Here is an 18,232-nt window from a genome sequence, read left to right as displayed (position 1 = left end):
CTACAAGGGTACGTAGATCACACTCTCCCCCTCTCGTTGCTATGCATCACCATGATCTTGTGTGTGCGTAGGAAAATTTTGAAATTACTATGAAACCCAACAGTGGCATCCGAGCCTAGGTTTTATATGTTGATGTTATATGCACGAGTAGAACACAAGTGAGTTGTGGGCGATATAAGTCATACTGCTTACCAGCATGTCATACTTTGGTTCGGCGGTATGTTGGATGAAGCGGGCCCGGGACCGACATTACGCGTACACTTACGCGAGACCGGTTCTCCCGACGTGTTTTGCACATAGGTGGCTTGCGGGTGACAGTTTCTCCAACTTTAGTTGAACCGAGTGTGGCTACGCCCGGTCCTTGCGAAGGTTAAAACAGCACCAACTTGACAAACTATCGTTGTGGTTTTGATGCGTAGGTAAGATTGATTCTTGCTTAAGCCCGTAGGAGCCACGTAAAACTTGCAACAACAAAGTAGAAGACGTCTAACTTGTTTTTGCAGGGCATGTTGTGATGTGATATGGTCAAGACATGATGCTGAATTTTATTGTATGAGATGATCATGTTTTGTAACCGAGTTATCGGCAACTGGCAGGAGCCATATGGTTGTCGTTTTATTGTATGCAATGCAATCGCGATGTAATGCTTTACTTTATCACTAAGCAGTAGCGATAGTCGTGAAGCATAAGATTGGCGAGACGACAACGATGCTACGATGGAGATCAAGGTCGCGCCGGTGACGATGGTGATCACGAAGGTGCTTCGGAGATGGAGATCACAAGCACAAGATGATGATGGCCATATCATATCACTTATATTGATTGCATGTGATGTTTATCTTTTATGCATCTTATCTTGCTTTGATTGACGGTAGCATTATAAGATGATCTCTCACTAATTATCAAGAAGTGTTCTCCCTGAGTATGCACCGTTGCGAAAGTTCTTCGTGCTGAGACACCACGTGATGATCGGGTGTGATAAGCTCTACGTTCAAATACAACGGGTGCAAAACAGTTGCACACACGGAATACTCAGGTTTTACTTGACGAGCCAAGCATATACAGATATGGCCTCGGAACACGGAGACCGAAAGGTCGAGCGTGAATCATATAGTAGATATGATCAACATAGTGATGTTCACCAATTAAACTGCTCCATCTCACGTGATGATCGGACATGGTTTAGTTGATTTGGATCACGTAATCACTTAGAGGATTAGAGGGATGTCTATCTAAGTGGGAGTTCTTTAAGTAAATTAACTGAACTTAAATTTATCATGAAACTTAGTACCTGATAAGTATCTTTCTTGTTTATGCTTGATTGTAGATAGATGGCTCGTGCTGTTGTTCCGTTGAATTTTAATGCGTTCCTTGAGAAAGCAAAGTTGAAAGATCATGGTAGCAATTACACGGACTGGGTCCGTAACTTGAGGATTATCCTCATTGCTGCACAGAAGAATTACGTCCTGGAAGCACCGCTGGGTGCCAGGCCTGCTGCTGGAGCAACACCAGATGTTATGAACGTCTGGCAGAGCAAAGCTGATGACTACTCGATAGTTCAGTGTGCCATGCTTTACGGCTTAGAATCGGGACTTCAACGACGTTTTGAACGTCATGGAGCATATGAGATGTTCCAGGAGTTGAAGTTAATATTTCAAGCAAATGCCCGGATTGAGAGATATGAAGTCTCCAATAAGTTCTATAGCTGCAAGATGGAGGAGAACAGTTCTGTCAGTGAGCATATACTCAAAATGTTTGGGTATAATAATCACTTGATTCAATTGGGAGTTAATCTTCCAGATGATTGCGTCATTGACAGAATTCTCCAATCACTGCCACCAAGCTACAAGAGCTTCGTGATGAACTATAATATGCAAGGGATGAATAAGACTATTCCCGAGCTCTTCGCGATGCTGAAAGCTGCGGAGGTAGAAATCAAGAAGGAGCATCAAGTGTTGATGGTCAACAAGACCACTAGTTTCAAGAAAAAGGGAAAAGGGAAGAAGAAGGGAAACTTCAAAAAGAACAGCAAGCAAGTTGCTACTCAAGAGAAGAAACCCAAACCTGGACCTAAGCCTGAAACTGAGTGCTTCTACTGCAAGCAGACTGGTCACTGGAAGCGGAACTGCCCCAAGTATTTGGCGGATAAGAAGGATGGCAAGGTGAACAAAGGTATATGCGATATACATGTTATTGATGTGTACCTTACTAATGCTCGCAGTAGCACCTGGGTATTTGATACTGGTTCTGTTGCTAATATTTGCAACTCGAAACAGGGACTACGGATTAAGCGAAGATTGGCTAAGGACGAGGTGACGATGCGCGTGGGAAACGGTTCCAAAGTCGATGTGATCGCAGTCGGCACGCTACCTCTACATCTACCTTCGGGATTAATATTAGACCTAAATAATTGTTATTTGGTGCCAGCGTTAAGCATGAACATTATTTCTGGATCTTGTTTGATGCAAGACGGTTATTCATTTAAATCAGAGAATAATGGTTGTTCTATTTATATGAGTAATATCTTTTATGGTCATGCACCCCTGAAGAGTGGTCTATTTTTATTAAATCTCGATAGTAGTGACACACATATTCATAGTGTTGAAGCCAAAAGATGCAGAGTTGATAATGATAGTGCAACTTATTTGTGGCACTGCCGTTTAGGTCATATCGGTGTAAAGCGCATGAAGAAACTCCATACTGATGGACTTTTGGAACCACTTGATTATGAATCACTTGGTACTTGCGAACCGTGCCTCATGGGCAAGATGACTAAAAACACCGTTCTCCGGTACTATGGAGAGAGCAACAGATTTATTGGAAATCATACATACATATGTATGTGGTCCGATGAATATTGAGGCTCGTGGTGGATATCGTTATTTTCTCACCTTCACAGATGACTTAAGCAGATATGGGTATATCTACTTAATGAAACACAAGTCTGAAACATTTGAAAAGTTCAAAGAATTTCAGAGTGAACTAGAAAATCATCGTAACAAGAAAATAAAATTCCTACGATCTGATCCTGGAGGAGAATATTTGAGTTACGAGTTTGGTGTACATTTGAAAAATTGTGGAATAGTTTCGCAACTCACGCCACCCGGAACACCACAGCGTAATGGTGTGTCCGAACGTCATAATCGTACTTTACTAGATATGGTGCGATCTATGATGTCTCTTACTGATTTACCGCTATCGTTTTGGGGATACTCTCTAGAGACGGCCGCATTCACGTTAAATAGGGCACCATCAAAATCCGTTGAGACGACGCCTTATGAACTGTGGTTTGGCAAGAAAACAAAGTTGTCGTTTCTGAAAGTTTGGGGCTGCGATGCTTATGTGAAAAAGCTTCAACCTGATAAGCTCAAACCCAAATCAGAGAAATGTGTCTTCATAGGATATCCAAAGGAAACTATTGGATACACCTTCTATCACAGATCCGAAGGCAAGACTTTTGTTGCTAAGTTCGGAAACTTTCTAGAGAAGGAGTTTCTCTCGAAAGAAGTGAGTGGGAGGAAAGTAGAACTTGACGAGGTAACTATACCTGCTCCCTTATTGGAAAGTAGTGCATCACAAAAAACTGTTTCTGTGACACCTACACCAGTTAGTGAGGAAGCTAATGATGATGATCATGAAACTTCAGAACAAGATACTACTGAACCTCGTAGATCAACCAGAGTAAGATCCACACCAGAGTGGTACGGTAATCCTGTTCTGCAAGTCATGCTACTAGATCATGATGAACCTACGAACTATGAAGAAGCGATGGTGAGCCCAGATTCTGCGAAATGGCTTGAAGCCATGAAATCTGAGATGGGATCCATGTATGAGAACAAAGTGTGGACTTTGGTTGACTTGCCCGATGATCGGCAAGCAATTGAGAAAAAATGGATCTTCAAGAAGAAGACTGACGCTGACGGTAATATTACTGTCTACAAAGCTCGACTTGTCGCAAAAGGTTTTCGGCAAGTTCAAGGTATTGACTACGATGAGACCTTCTCACCCGTAGCGATGCTTAAGTCTGTCCGAATCATGTTAGCAATTGCCGCATTTTATGATTATGAAATTTGGCAGATGGATGTCAAAACTGCATTCCTGAATGGATTTCTGGAAGAAGAGTTGTATATGATGCAACCAGAAGGTTTTGTCGATCCAAAGGGAGATAACAAAGTGTGCAAGCTCCAGCGATCCATTTATGGACTGGTGCAAGCCTCTCGGAGTTGGAATAAACGCTTTGATAGTGTGATCAAAGCATTTGGTTTTATACAGACTTTTGGAGAAGCCTGTATTTACAAGAAAGTGAGTGGGAGCTCTATAGCATTTCTGATATTATATGTAGATGACATATTACTAATTGGAAATAATATAGAATTTCTGGATAGCATAAAGGGATACTTGAATAAGAGTTTTTCAATGAAAGACCTCGGTGAAGCTGCTTACATATTAGGCATTAAGATCTATAGAGATAGATCAAGACGCTTAATTGGACTTTCACAAAGCACATACCTTGACAAAGTTTTGAAGAAGTTCAAAATGGATCAAGCAAAGAAAGGGTTCTTGCCACTTGCACTAGACTCAATGCCCGACCACTGCAGAAGATAGAGAGAAGATGAAAGATGTTCCCTATGCTTCAGCCATAGGCTCTATCATGTATGCAATGCTGTGTACCAGACCTGATGTGTGCCTTACTATAAGTTTAGCAGGGAGGTACCAAAGTAATCCAGGAATGGATCACTGGACAGCAGTCAAGAACATCCTGAAATACCTGAAAAGGACTAAGGATATGTTTCTCGTATATGGAGGTGACAAAGAGCTCATCGTAAACGGTTACGTTGATGCAAGCTTTGACACTGATCCGGACGATTCTAAATCGCAAACCGGATACGTGTTTACATTAAACGGTGGAGCTTTCAGTTGGTGCAGTTCCAAACAAAGCGTCGTGGCGGGATCTACATGTGAAGTGGAGTACATAGCTGCTTCGGAAGCAGCGAACGAAGGAGTCTGGATGAAGGAGTTCATATCCGATCTAGGTGTCATACCTAGTGCATCGGGTCCAATGAAAATCTTTTGTGACAATACTGGTGCAATTGCCTTGGCAAAGGAATCCAGATTTCACAAGAGAACCAAGCACATCAAGAGACGCTTCAATTTCATCCGGGATCTAGTCCAGGTGGGAGACATAGATATTTACAAGATACATACGGATCTGAATGTTGAAGACCCATTGACTAAGCCTCTTCCACGAGCAAAACATGATCAGCACCAAGGCTCCATGGGTGTTAAAATCATTACTGTGTAATCTAGATTATTGACTCTAGTGCAAGTGGGAGACTGAAGGAAATATTCCCTAGAGGCAATAATAAAGTTATTATTTATTTCCTTATATCATGATAAATGTTTATTATTCATCCTAGAATTGTATTAACCGGAAACATAATACATGTGTGAATACATAGACAAACAGAGTGTCACTAGTATGCCTCTACTTGACTAGCTCGTTAATCAAAGATGGTTATGTTTCCTAACCATGAACAAGGAGTTGTTATTTGATTAACGGGATCACATCATTAAGTGAATGATCTGATTGACATGACCCATTCCATTAGCTTATCACCCGATCGTTTAGTATGTTGCTATTGCTTTCTTCATGACTTATACATGTTCCTATGACTATGAGATTATGCAACTCCCGTTTACCAGAGGAACACTTTGTGTGCTACCAAACCGTCACAACGTAACTGGGTGATTATAAAGGAGCTCTACAGGTGTCTCCAAAGGTACATGTTGGGTTGGCGTATTTCGAGATTAGGATTTGTCACTCCGATTGTCGGAGAGGTATCTCTGGGCCCTCTCGGTAATGCACATCACTTAAGCCTTGCAAGCATTGCAACTAATGAGTTAGTTGCGGGATGATGTATTACGGAACGAGTAAAGAGACTTGCCGGTAACGAGATTGAACTTAGGTATTGAGATACCGACGATCGAATCTCGCGGCAAGTAACATACCGGATTGACAAAGGAACAACGTAATGTTGTTATGCGGTCTTGACTGATAAAGATCCTCGTAGAATAATGTGGGAGCCAATTATGAGCATCCAGTTCCGCTATTGTTATTGACCGGAGACGTGTCTCGGTCATGTCTACATGTTCTCGAACCCGTTAGGGTCCGCACGCTTAAGGTTACGATGACAGTTATATTATGAGTTTATATGTTTTGATGTACCGAAGGGTTGTTCGGAGTCCCGGATGTGATCAAGACATGACGAGGAGTCTCGAAATGGTCGAGACATAAAGATTGATATATTGGAAGCCTATGTTTGGATATCGGAAGTGTTTCGGGTGAAATCGGGATTTTACCGGAGTACCGGGAGGTTACCGGAACCCCCCGGGAGCTATATGGGCCTTAGTGGGCCTTAGTGGAAGAGAGGAGAGGCTGCCATGCTGGGCCGCGCGCCCCTCCCCCCTAGTCCGAATAGGACAAGGAGAGAGGGGGCCGGCGCCCCCCTCCTTCTCTCTCCCTCTTTTCCCACCTCGCGAATCCTATTCCAACTAGGATTGGGGGAGAAGTCCTACTCCCGGAGGGAGTAGGACTCCTCCTGGCGCGCCCTTTGATGGCCGGCCGGCCTCCCCTCTTGAACCTTTATATACGGAGGCAGGGGCACCCCAGAGAGATACAAGTTGATCCACGTGATCATATTCTTAGCCATGTGCGGTGCCCCCTTCCACCATATCGATAATATTGTAGCGGTGCTTAAGCAAAGCCCTGCGACAGTAGTACATCAAGATCGTCACCACGCCGTCGTGCTGACGGAACTCTTCCCCGACACTTTGCTAGATCGGAGTCCGGGGATCGTCATCGAGCTGAACGTGTGCTTGAACTCGGAGGTGCCGTAGTTTCGGTGCTTGATCGGTCGGGCCGTGAAGACGTACGGCTACATCAACCGCGTTGTCATAATGCTTCCGCTATCGGTCTACGAGGGTACGTAGACAACACTCTCCCCTCTCATTGCTATGCATCACATGATCTTGCGTGTGCGTAGGAAATTTTTTGAATACTACGTTCCCCAACACATCATGTGTGAAGTATTCTTCTGGTAATATTGGTGGTGAATCAGCATTTTTGCAAAATGTGAAGGTGGCCTAAAATGGCTAAAACAGAAAAGATAAAAAAAGAAAGAAAAAGGAAAAGGGAAAAGGAAAAGAAAGAGAGAGGGAAGTGCCCCCTCCCGGACCGAACTCCCCTGGGCCGGCCCAACCCCCCCATCCTAGGCGGCCCACCTCCCCCGGTCGCTCTCTTCCCCCCCCCTTCCTGTTCCCCGACCCGAGTCGCTACAGGCGCCGTCCTCGCCGGACCCGCCTCGCCGGCGACGCCCGGGCGAGGGGATAAGGCCTACGCCTCCTCGCCTCCGCGATTCCCGCCTCCACTTGCACCACCCACTCCCCTCTCCCACTCTGTCTGATCCTTCTCTCCTCTCTCCCTCCAGATCCGCGGCCCGAGCGTAGTCGCCGCCGCCCTCCGTCGTTCTCGCGGCCCCGCGCCCGCTGACCCTGTCGGTGAGCTCCGTCGGGGTCGACTACGTCGACTGGTGGCCTCAGCTGGAGCTGGGAGGCACCGCAGCCGCCGTTCGTCCTCGTCCCCATCTCCGGCCACCGCGACGTCGCCGTTGCTCCACCAACACCCCCGCTGCTCCTAAGCCGTCAAGGGCCGTCGTGCGTGCCGCTAGGTGAGCTCCTCCACCTCCTGCTCCCCTCCTTTCAGCCTGCGAACGCGCCGTAGCCACTGCTCCGCTAGCACCCGCACGCATCGCCGCCGACGGGCTCGCCGTCGTGGCCTTCGCCACTGTAACGCGTGGTTGAGCCTCGCATCAGGCTCTGGGAGCTCGTGCAAGTCCAACGCCACCACTAGCGCGCCTCCCCGTTCCTTCTAGCGCCGTTTCCACGCACGCTCGAAAGCCACCGCCGCCAAGCTCGACGCCGGTGATGTTTCCGGCCTCCCCGGCGTAGTCTAGCACCACCACTCGACGCGGCTCCCTCCTAGCTTTCGAACGCAAGTAGTGGCACGCAAAATGGTGACCCGTAGGCATTTTCCGACCTCATCGGTGTTTGGCCGCCATACACGAGCTCGCCGGAGCTACTCCGGCAGCTCCGCTGAGCTGGCGCCGTGTGGGCCACCCCCGGGCCACCACCTAGGTCACTGACCCGTGGCCCCCAATGGACCCGCTGACCCCCTGTTGACTGGTTTGACCAATCAACCGTGCTGACTGGGCAGCCCCAACCTCTGACATGTGGGCCCCCTCTGTTATTTAGTCTAATAACATTTTATAAATAAAAGTAATTAGTTTAACCTAAAACACTCACTGACACCTGGGGCCCACACCCCTAATTGATCATGCTAGATTATTTAATCCACTGTTAAGCCAACAGAGGCTGACATGTGGGTCCCAGTGGCCCCACTGGACAGTTTGACCTGGTCAGCCGTTCCGTTGACTGCTGATGTCATCAACACGTCATGCTGATGTCATTTTATCTTTTTTGTTAATAAATAAATCCAGAATATGGTTTAATCTTTGAAAAATCATAGAAAATAAACCGTAACTCCGATGGAAATGTTTTCTACATGAAAGTTGCTCAGAAAAATCCAACGAATCCGAATATGCGGTCCGTTCATCTGTCACATGCCCCTAGCATGCTGAACATGGAACATTCCCCCTCTGGTCATCTGTCTGACACAGGTCCGGAACCGGGAATACATTCCCGGTTGAATTCCCCCTTCACCTTTTTCGTGTAGCCTTACGTTAGGTCACACCTGACACAGCATATTGCCACGTTATGCTTTGTGATGCTATGTTTGCTTTATATTTACTGTTTCTTCCCCCTCTTCTCTCCGGTAGACCCCGAGACCGATACTGCCACTGTGATCAACTACGTCACCGACGACCCCTCCTTCTTGTCTGAGCAACCAGGCATGCAAACCCCCCTTGAGCATTCCGATATCGCCTATTTCTTTCCCTCTCATGCTTGCATTAGAACTGCTACTACTTTCTGTATGATCCTACTCCGATGCATAGCCTGTTGTTGTTACCTGCTTTTATACCTTACGTGTTTATCCTAAACTGCTTAGTATAGGTTGGTTAGTGATCCATCAGTGACCCCCACCTTGTCTTTGTTGCCCCTGCTTCATCATTGAAGACCCAATCAACGGGATCGAAGACCAGGCCCTGGCACCGCACATCACTTTCCCCTTAGTTGTTCGACACTACTGGGTTACTATCGAGTACCGAGGGTGAGACCTCTACAGCACTTCTGATGTTAACCCTGTAGTGTAGTCATTCGGTCGTGGTCATCGAGGGTGATTTCCTCCTTAACCACTTCGGAAACGACTCTGTCGTGCAACCCCTCAAGTGTGAACCTCGGGGGTGATTCCTCTTATGTTCACCTTGATGATTACATCTAGTGGAATTCATTGGGGGTGATTCCTCGGGTTTTCCCCTTGGTGTTATACACACAGTTACTATGGTTACTATGACTTTGCACTGAGCCATGTTATTAAAGACGGGTCGGCCCTGAGCGGTACTCGCGCGAGCTTAATTGCGAGTGATGTGGAGTCGGGTTGACCTGGAAGGTGCCCGCGAGATACTGGCGTGGCCGGGCATTCTTAGCCCTTGCCGCAAGTACTCGAGACGGGGCAATGGGGTCACATCTTTCGTGAGTCTCTGCTTGTTACCGCGCGTTCCCAATCCACTACGATTTGGATATTTGATCCGAGGGGCCTCTCGCCTGATAGCACTAACCATCACGTGGGCATAGTATGGGTGTTCTGCGTCGTATGCATCAGCCGAAGCTTAATAGACGTCAGCGACTGAGCGGCGCGCGCCAGGTTGGACTGCGTAAGCACCTGCCTTGTTGAAGGAGGTAGCTAGGTCTGCTCACCGGCCGCCCACACAATGTGCAGGAGTTCCCGGGGAGATGGCCCATGACCCCTGGGGGCATAGGTTTAGTCCGGCATGCTGACCTCTCTATTAAGCGTAGGTCGGGTTGCGGCATATTGTTTGGCCGAGGCCGGGCATGACCCAGGAAAGTGTGTCCCGCTGGAGTTAATCGAGCGTGGTGGGTAAGTTGGTGCACCCCTGCAGGGAAGAAAACATCTATCGATAGCCTGTCCTACGGTAACGGACACTTGGAGTTGAATCCCGATCGATACAACTAGAACTGGATACTTGAGATGAGACCTGGAGATGAGACTTGGATATGAGATGATAACTGGATAGTATGGCTCTGGGATTGCTTTCTCGCAGGGAGTCAAGAAAGGATCTCTGGCCGAGGTTAATAACATTACTGCTACTTTACTTCATGCTACTCTACTCCCTCCTGTTGCTGCAAGATGGTGGTTTCCAGAAGATGCTAGTCTTCAATAGGCTAGGCTTTCCCCTTCCCTTCTGGCATTCTGCAGTTTAGTCCACAGATACAACCCATTCCTTTGATATAGATGCATACTTAGTTTAGATCTGATGTAAGTCTTGCAAGTACTTTGGATGAGTACTCACAGTTCCTTTGCTACTCCTTTTTCCCCATACCCGATTGTTGCGACCAGATGACGGATCCCAGGAGCCAGACGACGCCACTGATGACTACTACTACCCGGATAATGCTTACTACTACGTGAAGACCGCAGACGACTAGGAGTAGTTAGGAGGCTCCCAGGCAGAAGGCCTTGCCTTTTTGATCGTTGTTGCTTTTGTGCTAGCCTTCTTAAGGCAAACTTGTCTAACTCGTGTCTGTTCTCAGATATTGTTGCTTCCGCTGACTCTTGTGTATTCGAGCCCTCGAGGCCGCTGGCTTGTAATATAAAGCATGTACTATTTTAATTTGTGTCTAGAGTTGTGTTGTGATATCTTCCTGTGAGTCCTTGATCTTGATCGTACACATTTGCGTGTATGATTAGTGTACGATTGAATCGAGGGCGTCACAGAAAGGGGGGCCTCCCCCCTTCTCCTAGTCCTAATCGGCCTCCTGCTCAAGGGGGGTGCACCAACCCCTTGTGGGCTGGTGTGCTTCCCTCTTATGGCCCATAAGGCCCATAACTTCTCCCGGGGGGTTCCGGTAACCTCCTGGTACTTCGGGAAAATGCCCGAACCACTTGGAACCATTTCGATGTCCAAATGCAACCTTCCAATATATGAATCTTTACCTCTCGACCATTTCGAGAATCCTCGTCATGTCTGTGATCACATCTGGGACTCCGAACAAGCTTCGGTCATCAAACCACATAACTCATAATACAAATCGTCATCGAACGTTAAGCATGCGGACCCTACGGGTTCGATAACTATGTAGACATGACCGAGTCACATCTCCGGTCAATAACCAATAGCAGAACCTAGATGCTCATATTGGCTCCTACATATTCTACGGAGAACTTTATCGGTCAAACCGCATAACAACATACGTTGTTCCCTTTGTCATCGGTATGTTACTTGCCCGAGATTCGATCTTCGGTATCATCATACCTAGTTCAATCTCGTTACTGGCAAGTCTCTTTACTCGTTCCTTAATGCATCATCCCGTGACTAACTCATTAGTCACATTGCTTGCAAGGCTTATAGTGATGTGCATTACCGAGAGGGCCCAGAGATACCTCTCCGACATTTGGAGTGACAACTCCTAATCTCGATCTATGCCAACTCAACAAACACCATGGGAGACACCTGTAGAGCATCTTTATAATCACCCAGTTACGTTGTGATGTTTGATAGCACACTAAGTGTTCCTCCGGTATTCGGGAGTTGCATAATCTCATAGTCATAGAAACATGTATAAGTTATGAAGAAAGAAATAACAATAAACTAAACGATCATAGTGCTAAGCTAACGGATGGGTCTTGTCCATCACATCATTATCTAATGATGTGATCCCGTTCATCAAATGACAACACATGTCCATGGTCAGGAAACATTAACCATCTTTGATTAACAAGCTAGTCAAGTAGAGGCATACTAGGGACGCTCTGTTTTGTCTATGTATTCACACATGTACTAAGTTTCTGGTTAATACAATTCTAGCATGAATAATAAACATTTATCATGATATAAAAAAATAACAACTTTATTATTGCCTCTATGGCATATTTCCTTCACGGGCTGCCCCTTCACCCTTGTCTTCGGCAATCATAATGTGTAAAATGACACAACATGTCATCAGCTGCCACAAAGTCTTTGATTCCCACATCATTGCAGCTCCATGAAAAATTCCCCGACGAGCTTGGAGCACTTCGAATGCCCTCTCCATATCCTTCCTACGTGTTTCTTGCATTGTTGCAAACTGGATTTGTTTGATTCCATGGGGATTTGATATGATCTTCCCAAACGTCGTCCACTGAGGATAGATACCATTTGCAAGGTAGTACCCCATGTTGTAGGCATGTCCATTGACAGTGTAGTTGCACGGCGGTGCTTCCCTATTGCAAAGTCTCCCGAACATGAGAGATCACCGGAGCACATGTGAAGTCTATAAGTCCGTAAGTCGTTTGATGCCACTGCTGTGAGTATGATGGTGGCCTCTTTGGTGTGACGTTGCTACGTACCGCACAAATCTTTGAGGCAGTTCTTCCACTTGCCAATTCATGCAATCAATTAAACTGGGCATACCTGAAAAGCCTCTTGCTGCTCCAATAGCCATCAAATTTTCTGTTTGAAAATTTGGTTATCTCATCTACTCTGTTTCAAACACCTGCATCACATCGCGGGCAAATTTCACAGTTATCTTTAGGCATGTGCTCTTCCCCATCCGGACCAGCCCACCAACGGCATCGGCGACGGTACCTAGTGCAAGCATTCTCGTAGCAGTCATGCATTTCTGCTTAACAGAGAATGAGAGTTGTCCACAACAATCCCTAGTGAGCTTGAAGTAGGGAGCATGTGCCTCCACTCCCTCCACCACGCACAAGAACAAGGGTTTGCGCATATCGAAGCGTCGACGAATGTATCAAGGAATGTTGGTTTGGAATCGATGTAGTACTTGTAGAGTAGCCATGCTCCAGTGACCCTATCCCGGTTTGAAACTCCTCCCTTTGACCGAACCCTTGAAGTTCGAGATGTGTTCCACCTCCCTGTCCATTTCCTCCTGGATGCTCATGATCATCAGCATCTTGACATTTCCATCCAACTCTGATGAATCAAAGAACTCCATTGCACTAATTCATCAAGGTCCATACTCCTCATCTGATGAACCATCTGAATTCATTGTTTTCCCTACAAACGAATCAGACACAAAAAATTGCTCGACCAATTTGTCAAACACATAGAGGGCAAGGTGCAGTCCGAGAATAGCCGGATGTACTGCAGTGGCCTCCAGGTTGGCGATAGTGTCCGGAGCGGCGAGATGACCAGGGAGGAGTTTTGTGGCAGTGGTGACAGCCCGCACTGCAGATATCAAGCAAGGAGGGGGGCTCGCCCCCGCTCGAACTTGGCCCGGCGATACCCTCCGGCGAAGACAAGGGAGGAGGAAGGTGGGTAGAGGAGGGAGGCGACCGGTGCTAGGGCTTGGCCCAATTGCCGCCCACGTGAGCTACAGGGCCATGAGGAAAAGTCAAATGGAGAATTCAAGCACCTTGCATTGTACACAGCCTAAGAGCATCTCCAGCCGTTGGCCCCCCAAGAGATGCTAAAAATTGCCGCCTGGGGGCGTACCGGCGCTAAACCACGTGCTAGGGGCGTGATGCTCCCCAGTCGCCGCGCCCACGTTTTTTTGAAAAACAAAATCCGACCCCACATTCGCATAAACAAGGTGCAAATTTAACCAAACTTCGGTGAGTTCATAAAATATTTTACAAAAGAAGAAAAAAAACAATACTAGACAAGTCGTCGCCCTCGCCGCCCGCCGCCCTGAAGCTCTACATGCCGAGGAGTCTGTAGAACTGCGTGTAGTCGTCGTCGTCGTCGCCTCCTCCGCGGCCGCCGTCACTGCTGCTCCCCTACCCAGGGTCGCCGAGGCACGGCGGGTTGGACGGTCTGGGGGCGTCCTCGTCCTCGTCGCTGTCGAGGATCACCACACCGTTCTCGTCCTCGCGCCCATGCTGGCGGGCGGCTATCTCCTGCAGGGCTCGGCGCTGCCGGACCATCTCGCCGCGGAGGTAGTCGTCCCGCACCCACTTTAGGGCGGCCTCGTCAGAGAAGCCGGACCGCGCTATGGCCTCGTACTCCGCGGGGAGGCTGGACTCCACCTTCGGCCTGACGAGACGGGCAGAGGTGGGGGAGGACTCGGTGATGCGGACGCCGCAGCTGCGGGTGCGCCGGCTGATCGGCACGGCCTGGGGCTCCGGCTTGACGGGGAGGAAGGAGGGAGAGCCGGACGAGCGGACGGACGAGGAGGAGGACGCCGGGTCCATGCGTCTCGGCGTCCATGAGCTCCCACGCCGGCGGGAGAAGGTGGGGGGCGGGGTACTCCAGCCTCGGCGTGTTGCCGCCCTCGATGTACTCGAGGACGGCCTCCAGCGTGCGACCGGGCACGCCCCACCATCGACGGCGCCCGTCAGCGTTGAGCCTCCTAGAGGGGATGACGCCGTTGGTGGCCTCGAGCTGCTCGGCGTGGCGATGACGGAAGTACGGCTCCCACAGCGAGCTGTCGGGGGTGTACCTCGGCCCTTCTCTTGCCGCCTGCGACAGAGAGGCACGGATGCGGGCGATCTCCGCATGACACGCCGCCCCGGTGGGCGGCGGTGGCACCGGGACCCCGCCGGCGCTTATCCTCCACGCTCCGGGCACCCGCATGTCCGGCGGGACCGGATACTCGGCCTCATAGCGAAGCCGGGCTTCGTCCTCGTGAAGGTGGCGGCAGCCGAACCCGTTCGCCGTCGCGCCATCGCCTGGGTAGCGCTCGGCCATTGAGTGAACTGGAAACGGCGAGAAGAGAGGGAGGAACGGGGGCGTCGGCGGTGGAGAGCGAGGTCTGTGCGTGGCTCACCGATGCGGGAGGGGGCGACTTATATAGGCGGCGCCCGTGTGGCCGCCGTGTGTACGCGTGGCGGGCGAGGGACGCGCGTCGCCCCGCCTTCACTGCGCCGCCCGTGAGGCATCAATGGAGGCTGACCGGCGCGGCAGCACGCGCAACTTTGGCATTGATTCCCCCGCAGGAACCGAGACGATGAGGACGACGAAGCGACGAGAACAGCCGAGTCGCTGTCAAGAAGGGCCCGCCAATTTTCGCGCCAAAAACGATTCGATCGGCGCCCCCAAGCATCCTCCAGCGCATCGGGTTCGGCCTGTATCCGCCGGCACCAATTTCGGCCCGAGCCGGCAAAAAAAAGGCCTTTGAGGGCGTGATTGAATCGATTTTTCAGCGCCGGCGACTAAAAAGTCGTCTGGCGGGCCTTGTTGGGGCGCCGCTGGAGATGCTCCAAGTTGTTCGCTCTTTAGTGCAAGCCAACGGTTAGTTCATGTCTCATGGCGTCGGCTGTATCGTCGAGTACATTTGTATTTCTCGAAGAAGGAAAATTGGCATATACACGTGCCTTGAGCTCGCACTCGGACAGAGGCCGTCGACGAGCAGGAAAAGAAAAGGTAAATGGAAGTAACCGCCGGCCGGCCGTTCTATACTTTGGGCGCGGATGGAGTTGGCGTGGTTGGAGGTTTCAGGTCTTCGTACCTAGCAAAGTTGCAATTAATCAGACAGAGAGATGGATGGATCATACGCGTGAATTTGAATGCCATTGCCATGAGCTAGATGAGCAGGAAGACAGGGAGAAATTAGTACCTGGCGTATGGTGAAAGCGGGCGCCCTGGATCACCAGTGGCGGGGGCGGTGGGAGGAGCACCGTTGGGGTTGGAATCCAACAGCGGCGACGACGACTCGGCTGCAGCCTCGGCGGTCGTGCTAGTCGCTGCATCCGGAGAGGCGGCAGTGGGCGGCGGCGATGGAGAATCACCGGCATCCTGTTTCTTGCTGCTGCTCCTGCTGGGTGTCGGGGAAGACGGTGGCTTCAGCCCCTCGTACCTGCGACGCCGTCAGGAAATTAATGGATCCATCAGAGGCCGAATTCTTCACTCGGATGCCAAGGATGTAACATCAGTTGGTTCACTTACGCCGCGTAGGGTGAGAGCGGCCGCGGCTTTGCAGCAGCAGCGGGAGCGGCCGGAGGAGGTGGAGGAGGAGCCGGAGCAGCTGGTGCTGGTGCCGGTACAGGTGCAGGGGGCGACTCCTTCAGCGCCTGACCGGTGGTGCCGCTGCTAAAGCTGGGTGTTGGGGACGATGGCGGCTTCAACCCTTCGTACCTGCAATGCAACAAAATGTATGAGGAAATGATCGTCCATTACCACGAGTCCATCAGGATATCAGTTCCGCGGTTCACTTACGCCGCGTAGGGCGAGAGCGGCCGCTCTGCTTTTGCTGCTGCAGCTGGTGCTGGTTCAGCTGTCGGTGCCGGTGCTGGAGGTGCTGCAGCAGCTGCTGGTGCCGGTGCCGGTGCTGGAGGTGCTGCAACTGCTGGTGGTGCCGGTGCCGGTGCCGGTGCTGGAGGTGCTGCAACTGGTGCTGGTGCCGCCGCTGCTGCGGGAGGCGACTCCTTCGCCGGGGGCGGTGCCCTGCCGGGGTCGGAGGGGACTCTGGCGAGGAGGTCCTCCGTGGGCAGCAGCGGCGCGGTGGTCTCAGCCACTAGCTCCACCACCTTGCAGTACGCCGCCCTCCGGTTCTTGGCCACGCACGCGATAAGCTCCGCGACCTGCAGGTTGGACACCAGGCCGCCGACGTACGTGTCCCGCGGCGACACCACCAGGTTGTGCGTCTCCTTGTACGCGTCCGTCGGCCTCTCCATGCCCCCCGGCCGCACGATCGTGTACGGGACGCCGCTGGCCACCAGCGCCTCCTCCGCCATCTTCTTCCAGCACAGAACGCCCCAGAACAAGCTGCTCGATCGATCATGTCAAAACTCCATTAATCCTTGGCCAAAACGAAGTCTGGTTCGAAAGAAAGAAGTGGTGTTGATCTGTCGGCGTTTTTACTTGAGGAGGGCGGCCGGGAAGCCGAATCTGGTGGTGCCGAGGGAGGTGACGAGGACGAAGTGCTCGACGCCGGCCTTGGCCGCGGCGCGCACGAGGTTGGCGGTGGCCACGTAGTCGATGCGGTAGGGGCCCGTGACGTCGAGGATCTCCTTCTCGCTGGCGCCGATGGAGCACACCACGAGCGCCGCGTCGCCGATGGCCGCCTTGATGCCCGCCTCGCCCTGCTTCTCCAGGTCGCACTCGACCAGCTCCAGCCTCGAGGCCGGGGCGCTCCCTTCGCCGAGCTCCAGCCGCTCCACGCTCTGCACGAGGGGCGACGCCCTCTCCTTGCTCCGGACGGCCGCGCGGACGCGGAAGCCAAGCTTGATGAGCTCCCTACACGCGCATGGCATCATTTCCCAAATGCATTACACATGCAGCAGCGGACGGAACCGCAAACTGCCGGCGGCGATCGAGCAGAGTCGAAGAGCAGTACCTTACGGTTCGGGAGCCGACCTTCCCCGTGGCACCGGCAACGAAGACGAGGTCCTGCTCCTTCACCGGCGCCGTGGCGGCCGCGGCCATCGCGTAGACGCGGCCGGCGGGGAAGGAGCGAGCAGAGGAGGAGGGGCGAGCGAGCGATATAAGAGGAGCGCCATGGTGATACCCGCACCTGCGCGACCTGCGCGCAGACGCAGAGCACGCGAGCGGGCCGTTGCCGCCGGCGACGCGGCACCGGGGCAGCGGCGCCGACAGGGACACGGCGGCGGCCTTGGCCTCCATGTCGATCGAGCCGCTGTAGCTCTCCACCGCTCCAGTTACTCCCCGGACGTCACTCGGATTCCCCTGATCTCCGGCCCCCGCGGCGGCTGCTCGTGGCCTCGTATCGCGTCGAGGGGCGATGTGTGGTGTCCGACGTGGCGCGGCCGCGTGCTCCGGGCTGGGATAACGTGGGGCCCTCTCCTCATCCCCTCGTCCAGTGTCCATGCAAGGAGTGAAGAGAACCGAGGTGGCATATGGGGACATGGCCGGTCGTGCCGTGGATGGCGACGCGGGCGCTGGAAAGGGCGCGCGCGGGCGTCCGGCTTGGAGCACGACGCCGTGCGTGGTGACTGCGTCCGCGCGTGCTCCACCATTCCCTGTGCGTGGCGGAAGCTCGTGGCCGGGCTAATTTTTGGATGATTTTCTCCTCAGTTTGACTCTTTTGGGAGTGGCTACGGATCGGACGACTGAATTCCTAATTTGGGTCAGTTATTTCA

At 51.3% G+C, this 18,232-nt stretch overlaps 1 protein-coding gene across 1 annotated transcript; it reads right to left on the bottom strand.

The window, feature by feature from the left end:
- Positions 1 to 15,453: 15,453 nt before the first annotated feature.
- On the bottom strand, positions 15,454 to 18,014 carry LOC125509816 (protein TIC 62, chloroplastic). Its single transcript, XM_048674843.1, has 6 exons — positions 17,470 to 18,014; positions 16,995 to 17,369; positions 16,350 to 16,898; positions 16,080 to 16,268; positions 15,751 to 15,990; positions 15,454 to 15,642 (listed from the first exon to the last, which is right to left on the bottom strand). Exons 1-6 carry the CDS (start codon positions 17,997 to 17,999, stop codon positions 15,588 to 15,590), a joined length of 1,938 nt encoding a protein of 645 aa, XP_048530800.1. The 5' UTR covers positions 18,000 to 18,014; the 3' UTR covers positions 15,454 to 15,587.
- Positions 18,015 to 18,232: the final 218 nt, after the last annotated feature.

The sequence above is a fragment of the Triticum urartu genome, chromosome 5 (genome assembly GCF_003073215.2).
Source record: "Triticum urartu cultivar G1812 chromosome 5, Tu2.1, whole genome shotgun sequence".
NCBI classification, from domain to species: Eukaryota; Viridiplantae; Streptophyta; class Magnoliopsida; order Poales; family Poaceae; genus Triticum; species Triticum urartu.
Note: the sequence above shows the minus strand (reverse complement) of the source record. Positions and strands in the feature narration are given on the sequence as shown.